At 43.3% G+C, this 19852-nt stretch overlaps 1 protein-coding gene across 1 annotated transcript; it reads right to left on the minus strand.

Moving 5' to 3' along the window:
- Positions 1-879: 879 nt before the first annotated feature.
- LOC121457687 lies at positions 880-19598 on the minus strand. The gene is made up of 5 exons (XM_041666608.1): positions 19263-19598; positions 18709-19170; positions 14928-15236; positions 8831-8968; positions 880-963 (listed from the first exon to the last, which is right to left on the minus strand). Exons 1-4 carry the CDS (start codon positions 19596-19598, stop codon positions 8963-8965), a joined length of 1113 nt encoding a protein of 370 aa, XP_041522542.1. The 3' UTR covers positions 880-963; positions 8831-8962.
- Positions 19599-19852: the final 254 nt, after the last annotated feature.

The following is a 19852-nucleotide window of genomic DNA, read 5'->3' on the forward strand; positions in this document are numbered from 1 at the left end:
ATATAGGCTCAATGTCCTTGATTTATGGCTAGAAACCAAATATGAGTGAGTACATCCCATGTTCCTCTTTTTGGGTCTGGCTTACCTCACTCAGGATAGTGTTTTCTATTTCCATCCATTTGCATGCAAAATTCAAGAAGTCCTTGTTTTTTACTGCTGAGTAGTACTCTAATATGTATATATTCCATACTTTCTTCATCCATTCTTCCATTGAAGGGCATCTAGGTTGTTTCCAGGTTCTGGCTTTTACAAACAATGCTGCTATGAACATAGTAGAGCATATACTTTTGTTGTATGATAAGGCCTCTCTTGGGTATATTCCCAAGAGTGGTATTGCTGGGTCAGCCATTTTAGATTTAAAATACTTTTGTATTTATGACCTCATCCTCACTTAGTATGGAACCAAAATATGCTAGGCAAATCCACCACTAAGATACATTTCTAGCCCTTTTAGTATTTTTGTTTTGTTATGTTTTGAAACAGGGTCACACTAAGTTGTCTAGGCTGGCACAGAATTCATTACATAGCCCATTCAGGCCTTGAACTAAAGACCTTCCTACCTCAGCCTTATGGGTAGCTGATCTAAAAGACTGAGCCATCTTTCTAGACCATGAACTGTGTTAAGCCAAGTGGGCTTGGATATGATCACCATGGAGTAACACGTATTCCTCTTCAGCTTGTTTCCGAAGTCAGCTGTAGTCAGTCAGTAACTAGCAGAATAGAGATAACACACATCATTTCTGCTCTGGGGTCCTTACCTTTGTTGAGTTAAAGATGCCCGCAGTCACTGGGTTATGGGTTGCTAGTTGAGACACCCATCCAAACTGCTCTTGCATCTTTTTCCATCAGACATGTGATGCCCTTCCATATGATACTGGACCATCCAAACAATCTGATCATATTGCTGAGTGGATATATTGACTAATTTCAGAGCCTCAAGGAATTCAGGTACTTCAGGTCAGTCTAAAAAGGAGGTAAAGAAATAGTGAAGAAAAGGTCCAGAAACTTAGAAGAGGGTGGTGTAGGCTTAAGACCTAGAGTTCTTAGTTAATGCTTATTGTTTGTAGTAAGGAATTATTGCCGATATCACCTTCAAATGAGACCTGGTTTAATGAATTGTTATTTATATGGTTTTATAGAGCAGAAGTGGGTGGATAAAGAAAAGAACTTCTTGTTAAAATCTCACACCTGCTGGACAATGCAGAGTCCTGCTGACCGTTAGCCCTTTGTCCAAAAAACTCGACTGAAGCAGAAGCCTCTGCTTTGTCCCTTCCACAGCACATTCTCTCCATCCCATCAAAGGGGGGAATTTAAATATATAAACACAAGTGGAGGTGTGAGAAAAGGGAAATTTCTATAGTGAATCTAGTTAAGATTGGGACAAAAAAGAATAGTAAAACAGTGAAAATCATGTCTAGTGATATTTGGAAAAACATTTTATCTTACATGTACAATATCAAATATGATATTATAACTATAGCTATGGGATTATTCATAAAATAATAGATAGATAAAATGTATGACAGTTGCCTTTGTTTTATTTTTGGTAAGGGGAATGGGTTCTAACTTGATAGCCCAGGTTGTCCTGGAACTTTTCTATGCCAGTCAGGTTGGTCTTGAACTTTGTATCCCTCTTAGCTCTGTCTCTCAAGTGCTGGGATTATAGGCATATGAGCTACCATGCCCTCCTCAGTTTTCTGATTCTGTGTTTTAAAAAAAGCAAAAAAAAATCCCCGCAGCGGCCCCTCGTGGGACGGCTGGCCCTCATGGGACCTTCCTTCCCTCCCACCATATATTTAAAAAAGAATAACATCTATTATAGCACAGGCTGAGTTCAAACTCTTGATTCTCTAGCCTTAGCGTCCTAAGAGCTGGGATTACAGGTGTGTGCCACTGCATCTTGTTCATCAGTAATAAATTTAAAATTATAATCTGCAGATGTAAAAATTTTAAAAGTAAAACACTGTTAATGAGGGGAGGGAGTGGGAACTGGGATTAGTATGTAAAATAAAAAAGATTGTTTCTTTAAAAAAACAAAGAAAAAATAAAGAACTAGTGGGACGAGCCTAAGCTAATGGTCAAGCTTTCATAAAACAAAACACTGTTAAGTACGGTGTATGTATATGTGTAATGTGTATGCATACAAGCATACATATGTGAGAACATATGTAAAATAAAGACATAAATGCTGAATCTAAATTAACCATTTGCAATCAGTTGTTTTGAGACAGTGTTTCATTGTGTGGAGGAGTCTGGCCTTGAACTCACAGAAAGTCACCAGCCCCGAGGCTGGGATTAGAGGCCTGAGTCACCACTCCTGGCTGCTGCCCTTGAACTCTAGCCTGCTGGTTATGGGCTATTCTGAGGTTGGAGCCTAGGCTTTCCTGCAGGCAAGTGAAGCGCTCCACTGAGTTGCCTTCCCCTCACTTCCTTTATTTACTTATTCATAGTCTTGGAGCAGGATTTCATTAAATGTCTTTACAGAGCAATCCAGCCTTCAAATGCAGCTGTGGGACTCTGTTTGCCCTTAGGCTCTAGCTAGGGCACTGGGGAGCTCTGAGGGCTCTCTCCATTTTCTTCTGAGGGGATAAAAGGACTGTGTGCAACCTGGAGGTGTGACACAGGCTTCATCTGCTTTTGTAATGTCTAATTCCAATGTAAGTGCTGGGTCCATAGAGTTTTGTTATGTCCTTCTTCATAGTTTTAAAATTGCTTTCTAAAAATAAGCTTTCACAGTATGGGATCACAGAGGGACATCTGTTCCCTTGTATTTTATCTCTATGACAACCAAGTTACATTGCACTTACCTGTATCGCCTGATATAGGCCACATCTATTAATTGTTATAGTTTGGATCTGGAATATTCTCCAAAGGCCTAAGTGTTAAAAGCTTAATACCTAGTCTAAAGGTGAGGGAAACTGTAGGAGGTGGGGACTAGTAGAAAGTCTTTAGGCCACTGGGAATAAAGGGCTCTTTCTTTCTCCTTTGCTCTCCTCATTTCTTTAGTACACAACCCTGCAAGTGACTTTTAAAATGCTTGAATAATGAAAGTCACTGATACTTCAGGCCATTTGCCTGATGCTTAAAAGACCTATTTGAAGTGTATCTGTTATCCTCATTTTCAAATGATAAAACAGCATCTCATAGTCACCCAGTTAACAATTCAGGGGGAATAAACTGCACCAGCCTTAGGTAACCAAAACTTTAGGGATGTGGGGCACAGTAGTTTATAACCCAAACTATGGAAAGTAGTATCTTCCAAAACATATTCTAGCAACACAAATTCAAGATGTCGAGATTTTCTGACACAAATTCCAACGTGGGGTAGATGTGTGGTTGGGGGTGTGCAGAAACAGGTAATCCCATGTAGTTAGTGGGTCCTTTCTAAAAGAGGGGCTGAGAAAACTCCTGTGAAGTTGGTTGAAGAGGAGAGAGAATGAAACAGAGAAGAGAGAGAGAGAAAAAAAAAAACAGCAAGTATTCGCATTCTTGTTCAACAGTGCAAGGAACCTGCCCTTTACAAATTCAGTACACCTGGGAACTGAGAACTAAGATCCCAGGCTGGTAACACTAAGCAATATGGGGAAAGAAGCATTATTGATGCTTAAGAGGCCTAGTTAACTATGTAAACACTGTACTGCTATGTGGTGATATTTTCTTTGTGATCTAACAAATAAAGCTTGCCTGAAGATCAGAAGGCAGAGTAAGCCACGATTAGCCATGGAGGCTGAGCAGTGGCAACACACACCTTTAATCCCAGCACTTGAGAGGTAGAGGCAGACCAAGCTCTGTGAGTTCAAGGACACCTTTTGCTACAACACGAGATTGAGTTAGTCTAAAAGGGAAACAGAGCCAAGTGGTGTGATTCACACATTTAATCCAAGCACTAGGGAGTTGGAGACAGGAAGTGGTTTGACTGGGCAGAAAGAGGAATATAAAGCAGATGGAGACAGCTCAGCATTCAGTCTGAGGTTTCGTAGAGACGGCCCCCAGTCTGACGACTTGTAGAGACAGGATTGCCCATTCGGTCTGAGGATTCGGTAGAAGAACTAGTAGCTGGCTGCTCCGCTTCTCTCATCTGTTACCTTTCACCCCCTAGGAGCTGAGTCTGGGTTTTTATTATTAAGATCAATTAGAATTCGCGCTACATTGGGTATAGTTCAGCAAACTATCAAAATCATCTTTTCCTGTTAGTTGAGCACAGTTTTAGAATAAAGACCTTGCTCCTCTTGAATTTCAGAGCAGGCAAAGGCTTAGGAATCTGTGATGCATTAAGTCAGGATACAAAGATGTTTCATTAGCAGAGACCATTATTCTGTAAACATAGTTATCTTAAGCATGGTGTTTAGGTTTGCTTTTGCTTGCTGTGTGTGCATGCATGCATGCATGTGTGTGTGGGGGGGAAGGTAGGGGTACTTATTGAGAGAGTGTCTAATGTAGTCTAGTCTGACTTTGATCTCATTATAGAGCCAGAGGCAGTCTCGAATGCCTGATCCTTGTACTTTTACCTCCAAGATATTCAGATTCTAAACATATGACACTGGGTTAGGCTTTAGCTGGGTGAGAAATAGTTTGCTTTTCATGACATTTTTGTTTTTGTTGTATGACCCTGGCCCAGAACCTTCTGCTTGCCCTGAACTATACCCCCAGTCTAAGCAGTGTGATTAAATCAAACAAATACTACATTGAAAAGTTAAATAAATTAAAAAAATATTTTATAAGTTTGAGTATCATTCCATGTATGCATACATGTTTATTTATAATATTAGAAAATACAGAAAAGGGTATGCAACTCATCCTTAACATTACAACTCAGTGGTAACCTTGATTCTTATTATGGTATATCTAATGACATCTTATTTCTAAAAATTATTTTTTATTTTTAATTATGTGGGGTGTCAGGGGTGTTTATGTGCACATGAGTGTAGATGCCCATGAAGAATGGAGATACAAGTGCTGTGGACCATTAGATTTGGATGCTAGGGGACCAAACTCAGATCCTCTACAAGAGTAGTTAGCACTCTTCAGCACTGAGCCATCTTTCCCGTCTCTCTAATGACATAGAAAAGTCAGTGTGTCTTTTATATCACCGTGTTCAAGAACACGAGAATTCTGTCTTTCCTCGTTTCTAAAGAGCTACGTTGGCTGAGATTCACTCTCTGATGAAGGGCAGAGGAGAGGCAGCAGAGAGGATAAAGGTTTCTGTTGATTGTATTGTGACTCTTCCTATTGGTAGAAACACTTCAGCAGTCTTTGTTTTGTGAGGAAGCTGAATGCAAGAGCTTTATAACTTTGCAGTTAAAGAATCTCATCTTTCCTGAACTTTGATTTTATTAACTTACCCTATTTAGATTTAATTGTAAACAAAGCCTAGAATCACCTGGGAGAACTGCCTAGATTAGATTGACCTTTGGGTATATTTCTGGGGGTTATACTGATTATTATTTAATGGAGGAGGGCCCAGCTCACTTGGGTGGCACTGGAGCAGGCTCCCAGACCTTAGCACAACTATTTCCATGATGGAAATATCATTCAGACTGTAAACTCTTTAGTAGACAGCACCACCTGCCAAAATGAAAACAAAGATCTAATCCATCAAAGTCCACAGTTCTGGGAAACTCTAAATGTATTAACCTTGAGTTTTAGTTTCTGTAGTTCTGCTTCTGGCTAACTGTCCTTGTTAACTAAAGTATGACAACACAGAGCATAGGTTTTGTGCTTAAGAGCTCAACCCAAGAAAGACTCGCTGGTACACCATGACTCCAAATACCTATTGTAGTTGCAGGCCAGCTACTAAAGACTTTCAATGTGCTTACACCCATGTCAGAGCAGTGTTCTTTGGGGGATCCCTCACTACAGCCCCATCGCCTGGGCGGGTGGTCCTGGGCTGTATGAAGAAAGCTAATCAAGGTCCCTGAGAGATGGTTAAGAACACTGGCTGCTCTTCCAGACGACCTGGGTTTGGTTACCAGCAACCACATGGCAACTTTCAACTGTCTAGAAATCTCCACTCAGGGAATCCAATATTCTCTTCTGGTCTTTGCAGGCACCAGGCATGCATGTGGTACACAGATATACATGTGGGCAAAACACCCATACATATAAAATTATTTTTTACATACTTAAAAATAAAACTAGTTAAGCATGAGGCTGTAGCTGGTTATAGTAGTGCATGTCTTAATCCCAGCAAAGACAGACAGATCAGTGTGAGTTTGAGGCCAGCCTGGTCTATATAGATAGAGTTCCCAGGACAGCCAGGCTCTCATAGCAAGACACTGTCTCAAACAAACAAACACACAAACACACACACAACAACAGAAAGACATAAGGTCATGAACAAGGTAGCAATCAGCATTCCTCCACGGTTTTTGTTCAAGTTCTTGTTTGAGGTACTGCTATGACTTTACTCAATGATGGTATCCTAGTTACTTTTCTATTGTTCCAGTAAGAAGACTCCATGACCAAGGCAACTTATAGAAGCGTTTAGTGAAGGTTTGCAGTCTCGGAGGGTTAGAGTTCATGACCACCATGGTGGGGAGCATGACAGCAGGTGGCATGTTGCTGGAATAGTGGCTGAGTCTTTACACCTTTGTCCACAAACACGAGGCAGGGAGAAAGCTAACTGGGAATCACATGGGCTTTTTAAACCTCAAAGGCCACCCTCCAGTGACATAACCTTCTCCAAAAAGGCCACACCTCCTAAATCCTTCCCAAACAGTTCCAACAACTGGGGGCCAAGCGTTCAAATATATGAGCCTGTGGGAACCATTCTCATTCCAACCACCACAGAAAGACTGGAATCTGCTATATGAAATAAGCCCTTTCCCCACCTTAAACTGGTTCTGGTCAGAGTGTTTTATCCCAGCCACAGAATGAAACTAGAACAGAAATCAGAACTGAGGGTGTGACTATTGCTGGGATGACTTGGTCATGGCTTTGTATATCTCTGGACTCTTTTGTTGGAGGGCTGTGGAAGATTTTGAAACTTCGGGTTAGAAAAGTGGTTGAATGCTCAGAATTTAACAGGCTGTTCTAAAAGGAGCTTAGAAAACAGTAATGCTGAGAAATACCCTGCCTGTGAAGGCCTGTCTTGGGAAGTTTCAGAGGGAAGTGAAGACTATCAAGATCTGAGATAGGGGCCATCCATGTAATTTCTGGCTAAGAACTTGTATATTCTGATCTACTGAGGCTAAAGAATCAGCTTTGACTAAAAAGAGAGCAACGCCATTGAGTGACATTTTCTGTTTCATTGGGGCAATAAAAAATATGACCTCAGAATTCGTACACAGAGTCGGTCTAAGAGGAGCAGGCTATATTTTGAGTTGCCTGGGTAGTATTTATTTTGAGGGTACAAAGGGGTCACAGAGAGCTTCAGAGGCTTGGCCCCATATGGAAGAGTTAGAGTCTCTGTACAGAGGCTGGCAAAGGTCACTGGTAAAGGTTCAACCTCATTTACAATGTAAACCCCTCAGTTATTAGAGATACCAGGACCATGAGACATTTGGCAAGGACAGCAGTGATTGTGGAGTGGAGCCCACCTAAGGCTACAATATGAATCATGTGTGCACAGCAGCGTGTGTGTGTGTGTGTGTGTGTGTGTGTGTGTGTGGAGCCCACCTAAGGCTACAATATGAATTATGTGTGGACAGCGTGTGTGTGTGTGTGTGTGTGTGTGTGTGTGTAGTGGAGCCCACCTAAGGCTACAATATGAATTGTGTGTGCACAGCAGTGTGTGTGTGTGTGTGTGTGTGTGTGTGTAGCCCACCTAAGGCTACAATATGAATTATGTGTGGACAGCGTGTGTGTGTGTGTGTGTGGTGGAGCCCACCTAAGGCTACAATATGAATTATGTGTGGACAGCGTGTGTGTGTGTGTGTGTGTGTGTGTATGTGTGGAGTGGAGCCCACCTAAGGCTACAATATGAATTATGGGTGCTGCCCATAGATCTTCTGGAGTCAGAAGAGTGAGTCTGAGGATTTGGATTCACGCTGCTGGATTCTCGTCTTGCATTGACCTAATTTTTCTTACTCCTTTGTTCTTCCCTTTCGGAACAAGAAAGTACTCAACTTTTTAAAATCAAGCCCACAGTTCAGAGACTTTGGAATTTTAAAGGGACATGGAGTTTTTAAAGACTGCAGAACTTTTAAAAGTTAGGCTGTGTTTTACTTTATGATATTAATGTGAGATCCTGGGGACGAGAAAGGAAAGGTTAGAACCTGGCTATCTACACGTTACCTCTCACTTCTATGAGTTTTCCTCCATCAGGGGATTTCCCTTTTCTTCGCAGCAAAAGAAGCTGACCTAATTTGCTTATTGTTTTTCTCGTCTGTAAATGATTGTGTTTCTTTAATCTTTAATCATACATCCCTAAGTACCCACTGTGCATGGAAGTGATGAAAATGAAAGGATTAGTTTACATACACTGGCTGAGTAATAGTTGTAAACCTTTATCAGGAACACCTGTAGATAGAACCAAGCGTGCAAAACCGGAGCTGGGAGCTGCTCAAATGGTAAAGTGCTTGCTAGGCAAGCGTGAAGGCCTGAGTCAAATCTCAAGAAACCCATTTGAAAATCTCATACATAGAGGTGTGTTTGTAATTCCCACACTGGAAAGGATAAGACAGGTATACACCTACAGCTCACTAGCTGGCCAGTCCAGACTATTTGGAGAGTTCCACGTTAGTGAGAAACCATGTCTCAAATAAAATGAAACAATGGATGGAACCTGTGAAATAACACCTAAGGTGTTATTTGATCTCTGAATGCACAGGCTTATGTGTGCTCATGTGCCCACACACATGAAAGACATAATAAATCAGTAATTATTTACCTTCAGATAGGTAACTGTGACAATTTTGGCATCTTTCGTGAAATTTCATACATCCGGATAAATTCTGGTTAAATTCCTCGCACATTCCTCCATTTGGCTCAGGTAACATCTCTGGAGGCAGGTCTCTCTGACTCAGCTCTGAGGGGAATACAACAATCACGTGAAACACTATGGGAATTTCACCACACAGGGCTGGGGAGATGGTTAAGTCAGTAAAGCACTCACTCCACAACTAGGAGGACCAATGATCCCGAGAACCCTTGAAAGAAACCAAGTATGGTAGCCATGATTTAATGCCAGTGCTGGGGAGGAGGAGACCCGTGGATCAGTAGGCTGATTGGCCCAGCTTGCTCCGCCTTCTTGCTGAGTTCCAGGCCAATGAGATGGCTAATTCTAATACTGGAATTGGAGACCAGGCAGGGCTACACAGTGAGAGCCTGTCTCAGATACACAAAATTCAAAACACAATGAAAGAAAAACTAAAAATGAAATAGAAAAACTAACAAAAACAAGTAGGTGGCTCCCGATGAGCAACACTCTCCCACATGTGTGTGCAACCCTGAACAAACATTAAATAAAAAAAATTATGTGATAAATAAGTCAAAATTAATTAAAATTTAAAAACTTTAGAAGCTAGGCAAGGGAGCCTATATCTATGGGATGTCTCCTATATCCCAAGAGAAGTAGAGGCAAAGGATTAAGAGTTCAAAGTTAGCCGAGGTGTGGGTGATATAGTAGTCAGGAGAGTAGTAGGATAAAAAGTTAACACAGAAAAATCAATAGCCTTTATCAACAACAGATGTACCAAGAAAGAATCAAGGAAACACTCCCACACCATAGCCTTAAAATCAACCCACACCATAACCTTAAACATCTGTCAATCTTGGAATAAATTCCACCAAAGAAGTGAAAAGTTTACAATGAAAACTTTAAGGCACAGCAGTCACACTCTGTGATCTCTAGTCTGGGCAGACCTCAGCTGTCTTTACAGCACAGTACTAGAATGTTTCGGGTGTCACCAGCTATGGAATATTACTCCTGGAGCATGAGTTTCCGACTGTGTAAACAACTATTCTGGAATCTGCACAGGACCTATGCTTGTCCCAGAAAGAAGTCTGGATGGATTGCCTACCTCTCCTCTGCCAGCTGTGGTTTACTGATTCCATTCATAGAAACAAAATTTTGGAGCTGGACAAGGCGGCACATGCCTACAGTTCTAGCTCCTCCGGGGAGTGAGCGGGAGGGGACCTTACTGAAGCCAAGGAGTTGAGACAACCCTGTGTAACATAGCAAGACCCAACCTCAGAAAACAACTACAAAACACAAGCCCCGAGAAAAGTTCCTAAAGTTACATGTCCGACACACAAGAGAGTAACTTTCAAATCTCCTGTCTCCACACTCATCTCATTATACTCCAAATCTCCTGTCTCCACATCATCTGATTATACTCCAAATCTCCTGTCTCCACATCATCTCATTATACTCCAAATATCCTGTCTCCACATCATCTCATTATACTCTGGCAATCAGAGGAGGACCGTGGCTGTAAACGTGGAACAGATGCAATCAACAACGGTGTGGTGGCATTTCACTTGTATTTTAATAAATAAAGCTCGCCCGAAGATCAGAGCGTTAAACAGCCCCACTGGTCAGCCTTACAGACCAGGCAGTGGTGACACACACCTTTAATCCCAGTAGCCACACTAGCTTGCCATAGAAACCAGGCGGCAGCAGTGCATGTCCTTAATCCCAGAGCTAGAAAGGATTATAAAATGGGAGGAGACAGCTCTCAGTCAGTCTCATTCTGAGGTTTCCTGGAGGTAGGATCCCCATTTTTAGACCGAGGTCGAGGTAAGAGCCAGTGGCTGGCTGTTTTGCTTTTCTGACCTTCAGGTTGAACCCCAATATCTGTCTCTGAGTTTTTATTAATTGTGCTTTACAATGTCATCAACTTAATTTGGCATAATCCCTATCCTAGAGGCTGCTGCTCTTTTGTAATTGAGTGTGGCACTGCCAAGCCAGAAGAATACTATGATTATACATACACTAATACAAAGAGGAAAATTCCATTCTATTTCATACATGGCTCACCTCCTGAAGTGGGGAGGAAAATCCAGGCCAATCAAAGAATTTACTGGACAGAGCACGCCTTTTATGGGTCACCACCCTCTGCGAATTTCTCTGCCTAGAAGACAGCCAAAGGGCATAAAAAGAAAACGTGCCAGTTCTGCAGGCCACACATGCATAGGACAAAAGGAGACCTGAAGGAATTCAGAAGAGGAGAAGCACACTGACATAAGGATGATGTGCACATCTGTAGTCCTACCACGTGGGAGACTACAGCAGGAGAATGATGGACTCAAGGTCAACTTAGGATGCATCTCCAGAACAGACTTTTAACGTAAATCACGAGACAGGGAGAGAACAGTGAAGCTAAGTGTTAAGGCACACATCTGTAACCCAGTACTTCAGGAGTGGAATAATCAGGGTCAGTTGTGGTGGCTACATACTGAATTTGAGCACAGCCTGGGCTACATGTAGAACTGAGAGAGGGAGGGAGGGAAGGAGGAAGAGATTCAAATGCATGATTTCTAGGATAAGCTATAAAAGAAGTCTGGAGTAAACGGCTGTAATGCTATAATTGAAAATTCAGTTAGACATGTCTATTGGAAGCCTCCTCACAGGAAGACACATAAAATATGACGCTTGGCATCAATGGGCTTACTATCTACTTGGAACATGCCCACAAACAGTGAATTCAATGCAAAGTCAGGGCTTCTGACTTCTATTGGAATTACAGAGTATAATAATAAGGGGAATAAACACTAATGGTTATTCTAAACCATAAATGGAGAACACTCAGGTAGTAATATGTAACACTGGTGTTAGATTCCAGATCATAGAGGGAAATTATCAATCATTTTCATTCTAAAAATTAACATAATCTACAAATCAAGATAGCTTGGATGTCTTAAGAACCCCGAAATGGTGAGTTCCATTTTCCTCTTACCGTATTTTTTACAGAGGACCAAACAGGTTGGCAAGCTGTGTAAAATCTCATGCAGTTACTGTCCAGACATGGCTTTTATCCACTGAGTCATCTTGCTGACCTGCAATTAAACTAACTCTTAAAAAAAGAACGGTTAGGGGGCTTTAAAGGATTCTTGGGGGAAAGATATCTAGAGAGAGAAAGCCCATGGATAGTTTAATTGCAGTGGTCAAGAAGTAGGGCAGACTGACTGTCCTTCGTTATAAGCTCATTATTGTGTCAGAGTAACAGTGGTGCTCCTATAAGATCTGGAAAATCCGATGGTACTTTCTAACAGCCAGGAAATGTACTCAAATGTTGAGTTCAAAGCTGGGTGTGATGGTAGATACACATAATTCCAGCACTTAGGAAGTGGAAAGGTTGACCAGCCTCAGTTACAGCCTGGGCTACATGAGACTCTGACTCAAAATAAATAAATAAATATTAAAGAAAGGAAATAAATATGGAATTCTTTTTTTAAAAAAATTTATTTATTTATTATGTATACAATATTCTGTCTGCATGTATGCCTGCAGGCCAGAAGAGGGCACCAGATCTCATTACAGATGGTTGTGAGCCACCATGTGGTTGCTGGGAATTGAACTCAGGACCTTTGGAAGAGCAGGCAATGCTCTTAATCTCTGAGCCATCTCTCCAGCCCAAAATATGGAATTCTTAACCATCCTCACCCTAAATATATTTAGGAGTAGTGTCTAGTTATTTATTTATTATTAGTGATAGGGACTAGAAATCCTTGATCTAGTCAAAACCTCTCCAAACACTTTTGACTTCTTAGCTTAAATGAGACTGAAAGTGAAGACTTTTGAGAAAGCAGTCTTCTTAACTAGGTATCAGTCCCTAAATCTGTGTTCAAGCTCCTGTGGAAAGATGATTAGACAAGACAATGTAAAGCTTCCTCCAGCTTCTCCAATCTAAACTGCTCTCCAGAAATACGTCATAGGGAAGGCAGTCACTCATTAATTGTACATATGTATTGTTGCAATCATCGTAGCCTGGAGGTGCTTAAGAACAGGTAGTTTTCAGTGATGGTACCTGCTTTCTTCTTTCCATTTCTTCAAGGTTTACATCAGCCGTGCATGCTCCATCTCCTTTCCATCATGATTTTCTTTTCTTTTCTTTTCTTTTTTTTTTTTTGGTTTTTCGAGTCAGGGTTTCTCTGTGGTTTTGGAGCCTGTCCTAGAACTAGCTCTTGTAGACCAGGCTGGTCTCGAACTCACAGAGATCCTCCTGCCTCTGCCTCTTATCTGCCTAATGCCAAACAAAGCCTTCTTCACCTCTCCTCCTGTATCTGTCTCCCCCGCCTCTAGAAGACCTAGAAGACATGTTTGAGGTTTCTTTTAACTTTATTAGGAAACGGTAACCTCACCAGTTTTTTGTGCCCCCTAAATAGCAGCTGGATTGTACAGCCTTTCGATCTAAAGGTCTTCATGCTGAATTAGCTGTCGGTTGTCTTGGTGACCTGCCTTCTGATTGTCACGTGGGAGCTCCTGAACAAACCTGAGCTTATTTGATCTCAGTCTGGTCATTTTCCACAAGTCCTGTTTTCCTTTATCCACTTTTCTCTATCACTGGCTACTCAGGGATGTTTGTATTTAAAAAAAAAAACGGAATTTCTTTTATAGTTTATATGAAACATTCAGAAGAGGACTTCAGTGAACAATTTCCCTTTTTCATTTTAAATTACCTTCCAAGAAGTCATCAGACTAAGAATGTATGTCATATGTATATACATAGTAACTTTTAAGTGTGGCAACTCAAGAGATTATAGAAAAAAGTTCCAAGTTCCTAGTCTAAATGTGATTTTATGTCACATGAAGCCAAATCTGAATTATTTTCTAAAAGAAGAGAAAAGAACTTGTTACGTAAAGAGGGCACAGCTCTTTTGTCTTAGCTCCATTCTAGACATGACTCGATAGGATACTGTTTTTTTTTTTAAATATTTATTATGCATACAATATTCTGTCTGTGTGTACGTCTGCAGGCCAGAAGAGGGCACCAGACCTCATTACAGATGGTTGGGAGCCACCATGTGGTTGCCGGGAATTGAACTCAGGACCTCTGGAAGAGCAGACACTGCTCTTAACCACTGAGCCATCTCTCCAGCACACCCAGAGGCATGGATGATGAGAGAAGCAATAGAAAGAAGCTGCTACTTAGTCTGGAGCGTCACCTCAAGGCCACAGGTGGTAAGACAGGACCACTAACCAGAAAGAGCAAGGAGCAGGCACTGCTGACAGCACAGACAGCCTACATCTGACTTCTCACTCCTGAGGAAACATCCTGGACCTTGTTGTTGGTTGGTTTTGTGAAGTTAGGGATATAACTCAACCCTGGCTATACAATAAATTTAAGAACAGTCTGGAAAATGACTAAGGAAACAAAGTAAAACAAAATAAAAAGGAGGTTATGTATACGAGTGTATATACATGTGTGCACACACAAACCATCGATCCTAACCACGTGAGTAAAAGCACACGGAAGCATTCACACTCCAGTAGCAAAGAGGATTCTTTGTTATAAATACCTAGCGTCTTTACAAACCAAAAAGCAAAAGCAAGCTCCTTGTAAAAGCGGCTGTCAGATCATTTTGAGAAGGTAAATAAGACACCTAAGCATTTTTAGGATAATGCAGAGAAACTCCTGCCACAATACTACACTGACTCTCAAAATCTTTTTTTGACAATATGTGCCATATAAAACTCAATATTTGGAAAACTTAAAAATTTAACCTAGATGAAAGATATATGCAGCCTCAAAGGGAAAAATAAACTATTAAAAGCACTGAGGAAAGTTTTCATTTCCACCAATGGAGAATAATTTATACTTCTTCCATCAACTGTATCAACTCATATACAAAAATACCTTTGATCTATGGGTAAGCTGTATAAATATATGCACTTCATTCACAAGTGAACACACACAGGAAAGGAGAAGGAAGACAATCAACTCTCTCAGAAGTGAGGAGTCCCACAGTGTATTTCCAGAAGACAGTTGGAGCTACATCTTCTGAGCCTGCTTAATACTAAGGCCTGTGAAGTGCAAACTTACAGAATGGACTGCTAAAAGGTGTTGGGAGGGAGGGCGACTTCTCCCGGCGGGGACCGGCTGGATCCCGCAGGCTGCAGGTCTCCTCCGCCGCGTTCGCCTCCCTCTCGCGCTGAGCCGGTGACCGCGGATCCACTGCGCGCCCCGTCCACCCGGAGCCGGAGGATGCACGCTGGAGGCCGCGGGAAGCGCTGCGCGAGCCCGACGCTGGGTGAGCTCACACCGGGCGGGCGCCCCATCCTCCCCGGCTGCGCTCCGCTCTCGGGGCAGGAGGAAGGGCCATGGCGCCAGCCGCCGCCGCTTGGTCAAGTCCTAACAAAGATGCATTGGTTGTCGTTGTAGACATTAAAAGAGTACCAGCGCTTTATTTATATATTTGAAAATCAAGTATATGAGACTTTAAAGGCGTTTTTATTTGAATTGGTTTTTCTTTTCTTTTCTTGGTAGATAAAGTGTTAATAAATCCATACTTGGTCTAGGAGTTCCAGAGTACTCAAAAACCCAAATTCCCAGACAGGAAAAATGGCAGTGAAGCATGAGCAGTGTCATCGAAGACAAGTACTGTTTTGGCTTCACTCTAACTGGCTCGCATAACTTGATGTTGAAATGTATGTAGGGCAGTAAGTGAGCAGTGTGGTCACGGGCCGGGCCGACAGTAGCACAGTGATAGGTCCTCTTCATAGACGGATCACTTCTGTATGGACGTAATGTGAGTTTCCTCAACGTTTATACTGTCTTAATTTCTTTTTTATGATTAGAGAACGGCAATGGGTTGATGACTTTCCTTTGCATCAAAATGCCCGTGAAGGAGATTCAGAATTACTAAGCCTTCTTCTCAGTAAGGGATTACGGTCAACCAACTAGATGATGACCACTGGATTCGGATTCTCAGGTGCTTTTTATGCTCTTATTTGGTTTGGTTGTTTCCCATGGTGCTAGCAACTGAACCCCGGGGTTCTTGATGCATATACTTCCAGGTGAGCTACACCTTCTGACCTGATTTTGAACTAAAGATCATGTCTTCTGATTTCTAACTTTTGTACTTTTTTTTTTTTTCAGGTCTCTTCCTCCCACTCCCTTTGGTTTTTCAAGACAAGGTTTCTCAGTGTAACTTTGGAGCCCATCCTGGAAATTTCTCTGTAAACCAGGCTGGCCTTGAACTAGAGAATCTTCCTGCCTCTGACTCCTGAGTGCTGGGATTAAAGGCATGTGCCACTACCTCCAGGCTAACTTTTGTACTTTTTAATGGGATAATTATGCCATCTTTTTTTCTCTTGTTTTGAGAATATGTTTCTCTTAATTGGTCATAAATGGAAATAGTTAAATTGAACCAAAGTAATACATGAAACATTTCAAGCATTCCAGACACTTAGGTCAGTATCTTAACACATTGTTTGTCCTCTAGATTTCCTTCAGGTATTCTGTAAATTTTGAATTTTTAAGCGTTTCAGATGGGTTATTTTTATGTATTTTATTTTTTATAGGTATGGGAAAATTGAGGCCACTTGCACATTACTAGAGAAAGAAAAGTGCAATCCAAACCTTTTAAATGGGCAGCTCAGCTCACCTCTTCACTATGCTGCTGGAGGGGGACATGCAGAAATAGAGCAGATCCTCCTAACCCACCCAGACATTGACAGAGTAAGTTATTTTCTGTTTTTATATTTTAATTTTCAGCAACTAACAAGTAGTGATACAACAACGTTTAATTGTTTACTTAACATGTCAATTAACACCAACAAATTTTACTATATAGAGTATAATGTATATGTTAACTGTGCTTTAATCATAAGTTTTGAATTGCTGTTATGATAAAACACACTTCACCTAAAAGGTATTCTTTCAACAACTTAGATGCAAAGTTCATAGCATTCAGTACATTTGTATTGTTATATATAGTCATTGCATATACACATCTCCAGAAACTGTGTAAAATTCATTTTCATCTTATTACCCCCCCCTCGAACATCTTAAAGAAAGAAAATGATTTACCCATCTTCTACAATGTGTGCTAACAATCATTTGGTAAAAGGAAAGTAAATCTGTGGAAACTGTTATTAAATCTATGCCTTAAATTTTAAAAACTATAATCCTACTAATTAGTGCTTCGAGTTTTTTTTAGCTTTTCCAATTTTTGTTTTAGTATGTATTAAGTATGGTTAATATTTACTTAATCCTTAACCAGAGAATTTTTATAACACTTTAGTTGAATAAATTCCTTTAGAACAGCATGTATTTGTAATATCTTTTGGTCTGTTGCTTTCTCCATCCTAGCACTTAACAGACCAACAAGGCAGATCCCTGTTAAATATTTGTGAAGAAGACAAACTAAGTAACTGGAAAGAAGCTACAAGATTGTTGAAAGATGTTAACAAACCAGTCAGAATTGTCTGAACAGCTGAAGGCAAATGTGTAAACTGATCATTTGCTGTTGCTTGTTTCCCTCTCTACTCTCTTGGGTGCCGGCCACCCAGCTCCCAAATAAACACACAGGTGATCTTTCTTATCAATGCCCGGCCTTAGCTTAGCTTCTTTCTAGCCATCATCATCTTTTGCCTCTAGCTTTTACCTTTCTCTATTTCTGTATAACTTTTCTTTCACTCTTACTCCATGGCTTGCTGTGTAGCTGGGTTACTGGCTCCTGATGTCTTCCTCTCCTTGGTCTCTTGTGCTCCTTCTTTTCCCTCCAGATTTCTCCTTCTCTTTATTCTCTTAGTGTGCCAGACCCTCCTATCCTTTCTCCTGCCTCGCTGTTGGCCATTCAGCTCTTTCTTAGGCCATCAAGTTTTTTAGACAGGCCAAGAATCACAACTTCACAGAGTTAAACAAATGCAACATAAATGAACGCAACACACCATTGCATCCAATTATGTATGATTGTATTACTATGTTTAATATAAGTAACTCTGCTCATTTATGTGTATTTTCCTCCAGCAACATTTGTTTGTAAACAGCAGAATTATACACCATTCATTAAAATCTTCAGCAAGTTGGTGTATGAGGAACTCATTTTCCTCTCCACAAAAGTGAAGTAGGTGCTTTCCTAGTTTTGTGTATGTGTGGTTGGTTGTGCTCATGTGGAGACCAGAGGGTAATGTTAGGAATCTTTCTTCACCACTTCTCCACTTGTTTTTTGAGACAGGGTCTCTCTCTTTTTTTTTTTTTTTTTTTTTTTTTTTTCTCTCTCTAAAACTAAAGCCAACCATTTTGTCTAGCTTCCAGGACCCTCCTCTCTGACCTCTTCCATCCCACCAACTCTGGGGTTAGAGACACAAGCAGCCATTCCCAGGTACGGGCGGGGGCTGGAGGAGGGGTCCCTACTGGGCGCCAGGCTGCCATTGGGGACGGCTTGCAGCCCTCGAAGCCGGCAGGGTGGGCCGGCGAGCTTGCACTGCTGGCCGCTGGAGTTAGCCTCGCCCCGCCCCGCCCCGCCCGCCACCCCGGGGCCTCCAAGTCCCTGCGCCGCCCCCTTCGCCCCCGCCTTGGAGATCGCGGATAAATCGGGGAGGCGAGCGCAAGGGCGCCGGCAGCAGGCTGGCAGAACTTCTTTTCCACGGTCGCCCTTGATTGTAGCGCAGGCGAGGCAGCCTAGGCACGGAGCGGCCACCACGCGCTAGAGAGTCCGCCCGCCCTCCCGTGCCCTGCCCGCCTCTCCCCGGGCGCCCACTCGCAGAGATCGGCGCCCTGGCTGGGTCCCCCGGCCGCAGCACGCAGCTCCGCCGCCGCCTCCAGGCCGGATCGCGAAGACGGCAGGCCTTGACTCTGACCCGTTTTCCAGTCTTACCTGATCGGCCCCTTGAGCCAGGAGCCCTTCCCTTCGGCCGTCAGGTAAGTCGGCAGCAGGTCCGGGCAGGGGCTGGAGGCCGGGGTCCCGACTCGGCGCCAGGCTGTTGTGGGGGCCGGAGTGCGCGGCACTTTGCCGCCGAGGTCTGCAGGGTGGGCGGGCGAGCCTTGCACTGCTGGCCGCTGGAATGAACTCAGAACCGGAATGCTTGCCGCGCCCGCAGTCCCGGGGAAAGCAGCCCGAGCCCGGCTCTGGCCACACCCATCCCCGCAGCCTCCGCGTCTTCACACCACCCCCGCCCTGGGAGACCGCGGATAAATCGGGGAGGCGAGCGGCGGGGGTGGAGGGGGAGGGAGGCAGAGCGCACGGGCGCTGGCAGCAGGCTGGCCGAGTTCCGTTTCTAAGGTCGCCCTTGATGGTGGCGCAGGCGAGGCAGCGTAGGCATGGAGCGGCCACCACGCGCTAGAGAGTCCGCCCGCCCGTGCCCTCCTCTCCCCGCGCGCCCACCCGCAGAAGTCGGCGCCCTGTTTGGGTCCCCCCTGGCTGCCGCTTGCAGCTCCGCCGCCGCCTCCAGGCCGGGTCGCGAAGACCGCTGACGTCTGCCTGCTGGCCTTGACTCTGACACTTTTCCAGTCTTGCCTGATCGGCCCCTCGAGCCAGGAGCCCTTCCCTTTGGCTGTCAGGTAAGTCGGCAGCGGGTCCGGGCGGGGGCTGTAGCCCGTGGTCCCTACTGGACACCAGGCTGCCCTGGGGGGCGGGGAGCGCGGCTGGTAGCCACCGAGGCCGGCAGTGTGGCGGGGGAGTCTTGTGCTGCAGGCCGCTGGAATGAGCTCGGAACCCGTGTGCGAGCCTCGGTCCGTGGAGCCCACCTCAGCCGGGTCTCCGAGCATGCTCCACACTAAGACTGTAGCCGAACTTGGGGAAAAACTTTGCAGGCATACCCAGCTCCCACCAAGCCAGGCCAGATGAAAAGTTGTGTTTCCGTTAGGTATTTCACAGAGTTAATTTCAGGCTGACCCGGGTAGCTCGCGCTTCTGACTTGGCCCCTGTACTTTGCTGTCCAAACTCATTTAGAGCCCAAATTGCTAGGAGAGCCTGACAGCCTCCCTGGTTTCCAGCCAGTCCACACCCGGCAGCTTAACGT

This window comes from Microtus oregoni, unplaced genomic scaffold, assembly GCF_018167655.1.
Source record: "Microtus oregoni isolate MIOR12 unplaced genomic scaffold, Mior012 000016F_ref0000370, whole genome shotgun sequence".
NCBI lineage: Eukaryota > Metazoa > Chordata > Mammalia > Rodentia > Cricetidae > Microtus > Microtus oregoni.

Excerpts from the sequence above, each read along its gene's own strand:
- LOC121457687 (XM_041666608.1), bottom strand. The coding sequence starts at position 19,598 with ATGCTCGGAGACCCGGCTGAGGTGGGCTCCACGGACCGAGGCTCGCAC. Across the intron at positions 19,171-19,262 it reads CTGGAGGCGGCGGCGGAGCT|CGCGTGGTGGCCGCTCCATG; the intron begins GCAAGCGGCAGC and ends CGGACTCTCTAG. Across the intron at positions 15,237-18,708 it reads TGGCTCAAGGGGCCGATCAG|GACTTGACCAAGCGGCGGCG; the intron begins GTAAGACTGGAA and ends CATCTTTGTTAG.